The sequence below is a fragment of the Portunus trituberculatus genome, chromosome 14 (assembly GCF_017591435.1).
Source record: "Portunus trituberculatus isolate SZX2019 chromosome 14, ASM1759143v1, whole genome shotgun sequence".
Classification (NCBI taxonomy): Eukaryota; Metazoa; Arthropoda; class Malacostraca; order Decapoda; family Portunidae; genus Portunus; species Portunus trituberculatus.
In genome coordinates this window covers 7,914,184-7,923,623 of record NC_059268.1, presented here as the reverse complement: position 1 = coordinate 7,923,623, position 9,440 = coordinate 7,914,184, and the positions used below count along the sequence as shown (strand labels likewise).

Sequence of the window (9,440 nt, the reverse complement as noted above, 5' to 3'; positions counted from 1 at the left end):
AAGTCGGACATACAGAAGGGCAGGGAGTTCTATTGTTTACAAGAGAAATGTATGAGTTATTGAGAGTACTGGTTAACTCTTACACGAGAGAGACAGAATAGGGGTGAGAAGATGAAGAAAAACTTGTGCAGCGAGGGAACAGGAGGGGAGGAATACAGTTAGCAGGATCAGTAGAGCAGTTAGCATAAATATAGCGATAAAAGATAGCAAGAGATTCAACATTCCGGCTGTGAGAAAGAGGCTGAAGACAGTCAGTCAGAGGAGGGGAGTTGGAGATGAAAAGCTTTTGATTCCACCGTATCTAATAAAACTGTGTGAGTGGAGCCCCCAAACATACGAAGAGTACTCCAAACAAAGATGGATAAGGCCCTTGTAGAGTTAAAAGTTGGAGGGAGGAGAAAAACTGGGGGGGCGGGGGAGACGACGCAGAGCGCCCAAAAATTGTTGTAGCAAGTTTCCATTTCAGATTATATGTAAAGAAAAGACCAAGGATATTCAGTGTAGAAGATGGGGACAGCTGAGTGCCATTGAAGAAAAGAGGATAGTTGTCTGGAAAGTTGTGTCGACTTGATAGATGGAGGAATTGAGTTTTTGAGGTATTGAACACCACTAAGTTTTCTCTGCCCCAATCAGAAATCTTGAAAGACCAAAGTCAGGGGTTCTGTGGCGTCCCTGCGTGATCTTAATCCCTTTCTTTTGGTTCTTTCTGACCTGCAAGGAAGCTTATCCCTTTCTTTTGGTTAACTCTTTCTGATCTGCAAGGAGGCTGACAGCTAAATGGGGCTTTTTTTCATTTTACTCTTTGCTATCCTTGGTCAGCTTTCTCCTCTTACATAAACAAAGGCACCACGCCACCAGCACTGTTGATCACGCCAATGAAACAGTCTGTCTTGTTCTTTCCCAACATACTTTGTGACCAACTACAGTAGTTACAAAACCCAAACAGTATGCGTTCTAATATATAGAGTAATTTGACCGTAAAGGCCCGTCCAGACGAGCGGGCCTGATCGGCGGGCATGCCCGTTAACGCCCACATTTGACGGGCAAACGGTCAAATTGCCTGAGTGCCCGTCGAGCGAAATATTTACGGTGGTGCCCGGTAGCTGGAGCTTCGACCCTGCCAGACGTAGGTTAATATCGTGAACCCACAGCAGGCTATCCTCCCACATCCTACGTCATTGTAACACAGTTCACATTTCACCATGTCAACCCCGGGAGAACTCTAGCGAGCCACCTACCATTTATTGGTCTAAAGCACTGACTACACTGAACTTTATCGTGAGAATCCATGATTAAGGAATGTGAAGCTGAAATGCTATAAGGATAGAGACAAATGCAATTATCAAGGTATACAATATCTACTTGGCAATGCTAGGGGTCATACTACACTCCATAGGTTACTGGCATCGTCGGGCACGCCCGGCTATTCATCAACTCGGTCGTGTGGACGACATTCACGGGCAGGCCCAGCAGGATTTGCACGCCAACCGCGCTGCCCGACGGACGCGCCCGATCGTCTGGACGCGGCTTTAAACAGGATGTCCCTCCGCTGCTGTCCCTGTAACTTCAATCACCAGCAATGCATACAAACAAATCTGCGTTGGGTAGAGTACGACCTGATAGAACAATAAACAAATAAGACAATAAAAAATTGAACGGTAATCCCACTACTGCAGCAGAGTAATTTCAACATTGCAGTCAACATCAACTATATTCTTTACTCGTTATTTTTTATGCTTTTTGTTTGTTGCGCATTCAAAAAATGCCGGTTAAGGGAAAAAAATATTACTGTGATTATCATCTGCCCCACCTAACTTTTTTTTTGGGGGGTAAGGTTGTATATATACTATGTACGCGCATATTTCTAAATGTTTTTAGTGTGTTTACCTGGAAGAGACTCACCGTAACAATTCTTGCAGCAGCCCCGAGGAAAACGTGGAGGCGGGATAGAGAAGATGGGATGTGCTGCCGTCATCCTGCCGTTCATCCATTGCCTCCCGTCACGGTTTCCATGGCCAGGCACGTAAAGTTTTATATTTTTCTTTTGTGTGCATATGTGTGATGTATCATTTTCAGTTGAGGTTCCTAAGAGTAAGTAAAATAAATTATGCTAATACTTTTAGTTATGACTGGTATACTTGCATGTTTCTGTTTTGCTGTATGTATGTCTGTTGTGTTGTAATGCTTGTGGTATATTCGTTTACTTCTGGTTTGTGTCATTGATTGAATCTTGGATTGTACGCCCCTCTCTCTCTCTCTCTCTCTCTCTCTCTCTCTCTCTCTCTCTCTCTCTCTCTCTCTCTCTCCTAATCATTTGTAAAGATGTTTTACAATACACATTAGAAGATAAAAAGGCAGCCAGCAATATTTTATTTATTTCCATATGTTTTCGTGTGCAGAGTCGCCTCACCTCCGTAGGATCTGCCAGAAAGTCATGATACTGTTTGTGCATAGTTACTTGAAACGCAGCAACAAATATTGGTAAGTGTCATGGAAAACATTTATCGGCACTAGTATTTTTCTTTAAAATGGTAAGACTTTGCTTGTTTAAGAAAATCTCTTTTTGTATGTTAGTAGACGTATTTTGTTTAGTGGTGGTAATGACAGGACAAAGTAGTCGTGTGATTACGGACGGTGGAAGACAGATACAGAACGACTTTATATTTTATTTAGACAGTGTTTATTGTATAGGTATATAACATTTGAAACCTGGTTTTGAGAGCAGTAGTGCTTTGACAATATCGTGGTTGTTAGGAACAAATTAATATCAAAGGCAACTTTTTCTGTTTAATATGTGATTGGGTGTTGTTGGAAGTTCGTTCAGGGATCCGAAGATCGCTCTACTTATGTTTCTTCTTTCTTCAAGCTGGCTACGATCACTGTATATAGAGGGAGTGTAGCAACGCAAAGATATCAGAACTCGTACAAGAGATACACAGTTTTATCTATCTCGTGCGTCGCTGAGGAAATCCAAACCCATCGAAATCGACACTAACATTAAGAAAGAGCATGATCGTGTCTGATTGCTAGCTGCCGGAACATTACCGGACTGCCTACCAGCGTCCGAGATGAGGAATGTGATGTTGTCTGTCACAGTTAACGGTACGTCGCCAGCGTCGAAGATGAGGATTGTAACGCTGATTGCCTCAGTTGACATCACGGTGCCAGCGTCGGAGATGAGCATGGTGATGCTGATTCCTTCAGTTGACGCCACGTCATCGGGATGCCAGCGTCGGAGACGATGATGGTGATGCTGATTGCCAGGTTGTCACTACGTTTCCAGCGTCTGAGAGGAGGGTGGTGATGCTGATTGCCTTAGTTGACACCACGTTGTTAGGGTGTCAGCATCGGAGATGAGGATGGTGATGCTGATTGCCACAGTTGACGCTATTTCGTTGGGGTGCCAGCGTCGGAGGTGAGGATTATGATGATAATTGCCTCAGGTAAGCCACGTCGTCGGTGTGATTCCAGGGTGATTCGTCCCTGGGTGAAATGTCCCAGTTAATGCACCCCAGGGGTTTTTCATCCGTGGAGGATTGCCTAAGTTGTCGGCAAGTTCTAGGGCCAGCGTCAGAGATAAGAATTGACACAGTCTGAGTCGGAGATGAAGAGAGTGACGCTTATTGCCTCAGTTAACGCCTCATATCAGAGATGAGGATACGGACTCTGATTGCCTTAGTTAAGGCCAGGTCGCCGATGTACCAGCGTCGGATGAGAATGGTGACGCATATTGTCATAGTTGGCGCATCGTCGACAGGGAGCCAACCTCAGAAATGAGGATGGTGATGCTGATTGCTTAAGTTGCCACCACATCGCCGGGATACCAGCGTCGGAGGTCAGCACGGTGACCCTGATTGCCACAGTTGACGCCGCCTCGTCTGGGTGCCAGTGCCGGAGATGAGAATGATGATGCTGGTTGCCTCAGTTGACTGACGCCACGTCGTCGGGGCGCCAGCGTCGGAGATGAGGATGGTAACGCTGATTGTCACAGTTGATGCTACATCGCCAGCGTCGAAGATTAGGATGGTGACGCTCATTGCCACGGTTGACGCCACGTCGTCGAGATGTCAGCGTTAGAAATGAGGATGGTGATGCTGATTGCCTCAGTTGGCGCCACGTCGTCGTTATACAAGTGTCGAGAGATAAGGATGGTGGCGCTTATTGCAATAGTTGACACCCCGTCGTCGGGATTTCAGCGTCAGAAATGAGGATGGTGACGCTGATTGCCTCAGTTGACGCCACGTCATCAGAGATGTAGATGGTGACTGTTTACTTCAATTGATGTCACGTCGCCTGCATGAAAGATGAGGATGGTGGCGCTCTTTGCTGCAGTTGATACCAGGTCATCCGGGTACCAGCGTCAGAAACGAGGATGGTGACGCTGATTACTACAGTTGATGCCACGTTACTTGCGTCCGAGGTGAGGATAGTGACGCCGATTGCCTCAGTTGACGCCACGTCGTTTATGAGGGTAGTGACGTTGATTGCGATAGTTGGCGACATGCCAGCGTCGGAGATAGATTGTGACGCAGATTGCTATAGTTGTCGCTACCTCGCCAGCGTTGGACATAAGGATGGTGACACTGATTGCCTCAGTTGACGCCACGTCGTCGGGAATGGGGATGGTGACGCTGACGCTGATTGTCTCAGTTGACGCCACGTCGCGTCGTCGGGGCACCAGTATCGAAGATGAGGATGGTGATAATAATTGCCTCAGTTGACGCCACGTCGTCGGGGAAGGGGATGGTGACGCTAATTGCCTCAGTTGACTCCACGTTGTCGGGATGCCAGCATCGGAGATGAGGATGGTGATGCTGATTGCCTCAGTAGGCGCCACGTCGTCGTTATACGAATGTCGAGATGAGCGCTGATTGCGATAGTTGATGCCACGGCGTCGGGTTTATCAGCGTTAGAAATGAGAATGGTGACGCTGATTGCCCCAGTTGACGTCACGTCGTCGTTGATGTTTACTTCAGTCGTCGCCAGCATTAAAAATAAGGAAGGTGACACTCACTGCCACAGTGGACGCCAGGTCGTCCGCGTACCAGCGTCGGAAATGAGGATGGTGACGCTGGTTGCCACAGTTGACGCCACGTTACTTGCGTCCGAGATGAGAGGATTGTGACGCTGATTGAGTATTTGATGCCACATTTTTGAGGTGCAAGTGTCCAAGATAAAGATGGAGACGCTGATCGCCTTAGTTAACGCCACATTGCCAGGGAACCAGCTTCCGAAATGAGGATGGTGACGCTCATTGCCTTAGTTGGTGCCACATCGCCGAGGTACCAGCGTCGGAGATAAGACAAGAGTTATATAAAGAAGCAAGAGAAATCTGGAAAAGTCATTAGGAATCCCTAGCCTCTTTCCCCTCTCAGCTCTGTTCAATGTAATATATTTTTAATTTGTAATGGTATTTCTTTATGTTCCTTAAAGTGACGAAGGGGGGTCTGAAACTTTCCACGCTGGGGAGAGGAAAATGGCTTTATACGTATCATATAACCATAATTGTTTTACCCATCGGAATTTGACTGAACAGACATACTTACCTGTTTTGTGTTGTGGGTCTTACTTGACTTGATCAGCATCAAAACTCCTGCTTTCCTGTTGCTCTGAGCACGTTAAAGTTTCTGTTAAGCAAGTAGTTCTTGAGCAGTTCTTGCAAACAAATTATTTGCTTATTTTATTTAAAGAAAAATAATCACGTAAAAATATTACGATAAAGATATAAATTCTGTTAACAAAAAACAAGCTCAATGCTGTTGCTGCCAAGACGAAAACGTTTAAACCACAGGAATCTGCTTTCCATCAGGCAAAAGGATGTTCCGAGTTTCAAGCAAAACCATTAAATTAAACAAACATGTGTTGAGAACAAAAGGTACAAAACAAATACAAATATTTATTTTCAAAGGACTTACACAGAAAATGTATGACAGCAGATGTATGTAGCACAGAACAACTTCCTGGTGTACCAGGGCCAGGGATCGCCTCTGTGTTGCCCGAGCCTGGACTTCTGACACTACCGCAGACCAACCGCCCTCTCCTACAGGCGTGTTGTTGTTGTCCCGCTCAGGGACGGTTTAGAAATTAATATTCCTCTCAATATAACTACATTATTCTGTATCATTAAATGACTGTAGGCTTCACCTTTTTTTATATATCTAAATTTTGCTGAGGATATAACTGAAATTCATGAACTAGTGAAAAGATTAATTTTGAAGAAGGAGCAGGAAGGAGTAGAAGAGTTGGGCTGCGTAACGTGGCAATAACAAGGGCGTGGGCATGGCGTCCAGACGACACCTATAAGCACTGACGGACCCCGGCACTGCTGACACATCACATCGACGCGACAGTAACGGAGCAAATGACAAACGATAAGGTATGATATGTACACTGTTTGGATAGTGTCACACAGTGCATCATAAAGCCAATTGTAGTAACAAAAGTAAGACCGTCAATTTACGTCTTGCATTTTTTCATTTCTCAATAAACTAACGAAATAGTTTCATGCAGCTGCAATTACATAAAAAATCTTACCAGCTACTTTCTTTTAGACAGCGAGTATGACAACATTCATCTTACAGCTGGACAAGAGTAGCCTGACGAGGCAGTCTGAGGCGCAGCAGCACCGCGGAATACGAGTATGATGCACACGTGCGGAGAATGAGAAATGCATTTAATAGCGCGCGCGCAGGCACACAACACAACACATCACATCACGCAACTGCATCCATATACACTCACGTGCACCTCTATACTCACACACTCACCCACTCACACATACATACGCACAGTATATTCAAATATTCTTACGACTCTGGGTTTAGGTAGTTCCGCATAATGATTTATTTGGCCACCATTGGGTTACATTAAGTTAATAAAGACAGTCCAAGATAGACAGAAAGCCTACGAGCAGCTAACATGCACACACGGACACAGCGTAATGATCAATATGGCTGCTTTCCTTTCTAGTTACTCAACAAGGCATTAGTCTGCGGGTGGTGAGTACCGGCCACCTCTTATCGGCAGAGATGTGAGGGTGTGAATGCTTACTGTAAATCAACAGCCATGAAAGTTAGACCGAGGAAAATCAATACCAATGCTGTGTTTATGTGTACATCGAAGCGTTAGAAAAATAAATAAAAACAGACTACGAATAATATGTAAGGTCTGGCTATTCTTTTAACTCTGAGGAATTTAAGGCATTGTATCACTGCTTAAGTGACTGGCAAAGAGGTAGAGACAAACAGTGGTGATAATAACCAGGCAACTGTCAACATCAGATAGTCGAGCGTCTATTAAAAGGAGCGCAACAATGTCGAAGAAAAACTAAGATCACATTTCCAGAGCAAGTGGACTAAGGTACTGCGTTATCACTTTCAACAAGCGCTCGCTCACGTATGCATGCACCTTCATCCATGCATACCCACACTCAACCACTCACACTCACTCATTCGCACTAACTCACACACACACGTATAAAAGGCCTTACAGAATAAGGCAGAGTAGTGGCATGCAAGGGAAGGATTCACATGCATGAAATAGAACAAGAAGATGAATATTGGAGGTAGTGAGGGCAGGGGAGGGTAGAGAAGTGGGCAGATTGGTGATGCGAAGGTGAAATGAGACATACCTTATCTTATATGCGCAATATCTTTTCGTCATCTCTGCGCATCACAATAGAATGCAGTAGTATTATAACTTAAAGTATAAAAAATAAGGTAATCGCAGTATGTATTTGATGTGTCAGGATCGCTCACTGTTACCCAGACGGGACGTGACTCGAATCACTCCTACCGGACCTCTGGAGAGTTCGGCTCACCTCTAGTGTGGCAGTCTGGTTCAAGGACTTTCCCTTTTTCCTTCGGTCACTCACTTGCGTTAATTGGCTAAATTGTATATCACGAAATTAGCAATATGGTAAGACAGTGACGGAATTTTTTTCATAAGTTATATTTCAGTTTGTAGAAAAAAAAGAAAATGACTTACATTCTACTCGTGTTGGGTTTACGGCACTGCCTAACAGGAAAAAACATAACGTGTAACAGAACGTTGATGTACGTTAAGGAAAAGCTTTTGAGCAAGAGGTAAGTATGTCTGCCGCCACAGCTAAGCACCAACTCCCCGGCCGTCGCCATTAACGCACTAGCACCAAGTTTCTATTCCCTTCGTGGATTTCACTGTCGCAATGGGAGTGATAGAATCACGTGGTTCAATTTTTTTCTCGGCTGACTTCTGCGGTGGCGCTGTCTTCTCTGTGCTCCTCGGCTTATAAATATCACTAGGTAACCGATGATTCGTGTCGTCTTTCGTCGCATGGGAAGAACTACCAAGTAAAGGTTTCTTCCTGCCTAGGGTGGCTGACCGCTGCGCAGGGTTGGTGTATAGATTGGTGATGGTTGTAACCGCGGAGTCGTTACTGTATCTGCTTGGTGTGGGCGGCCGTGTGCTGACCTGCCGCTTATTGGGGAGAGGTGACGGTGGTGGTGGTGGTGTATGCGGCTTAGTAGAGTCCTGTGTAGGGTAACTGGGCTGTTGTAGCGTGGTTGTGTCCTTTTTCCTTGAAGACGACGACGATACATCTCCCTCCTTTTTATTGAGGCACGCTGACTCCTGTGGGTCACTTTGACTTTGGAGTGAGATAGCCCGAGGCTCCTTCACAGGAACGGTTGTCAGGGGAGGGTCAGAGGAGGGTTTACCTTCTGTAACGATGCCTGGAGAGTGGGACGGCGGATCACTGCTAGAGGAGACGGTCTGCTGGCCTTCTGTCGCGTTCGCTTTACTCATAGATTTATTATCCGGGAAAAACAGCTTATTAGATGGCTTGTTAGGGATGTCAGGGAACTCATACTCGCTGTCGTCCTCTGCGTCAGATTCTCCGCGATAGATCTGAGCGAGCTTCTCAAATCTTTGACCCCAGTCCGTGCGGTAGTCGAATGCCATCTCACTTCTGGAAGAACCTGAAGAGGAAAGTGGTGTGGTGCTGCTTAACTCAGGATTGTCTATCTATATATCTTATCTATCTCTCTCTATCGAGACACAACGGTGGAAACATTGATTTGAGTTTACCCTTTACATAATTACATACTACCACGACAGGGACGATATTGTCACCCAAACACAAACACCGATCTATTCAAATTTCCAGACAAGGAGAAAAACAAAACATTACTGATCCTGCATGTCGCTCACCTGAGGCCAGCGAGGAGAGTGAGGCGGCGGACATCTCATCGCCCTGCACGTCGTAGTGGCGCACGTCGTCCACGTCTTGGTGTTCCTGATCCACCTGCACCGGAGGAAGAGCCGCTGATAGAGACTTTGGGACGAGCACTAATGGCTTTTGTGAACTTAGCAGCAACTGTATGCATTTCATTTTACCATATCGACCACCACACACACACACACACACACACACACACACACACACACACACACACACACAC

General features: G+C 45.6%; 1 protein-coding gene across 3 annotated transcripts in view; it reads right to left on the bottom strand.

Moving 5' to 3' along the window:
* Nucleotides 1-5,882: 5,882 nt before the first annotated feature.
* Nucleotides 5,883-9,440, bottom strand: part of LOC123503546 (neural-cadherin-like) — a 207,771-nt gene continuing 204,213 nt past the window's right edge. For all 3 annotated transcript variants that reach the window (XM_045253399.1, XM_045253400.1, XM_045253401.1), the window contains 2 exons: nucleotides 9,190-9,283; nucleotides 5,883-8,957 (listed from right to left, as the gene is read on the bottom strand). In XM_045253399.1, the coding sequence (XP_045109334.1) occupies nucleotides 8,143-8,957; nucleotides 9,190-9,283 (909 nt within the window). In that variant the 3' untranslated portion in view covers nucleotides 5,883-8,142. The remainder of the gene's footprint in view (nucleotides 8,958-9,189; nucleotides 9,284-9,440) is intronic.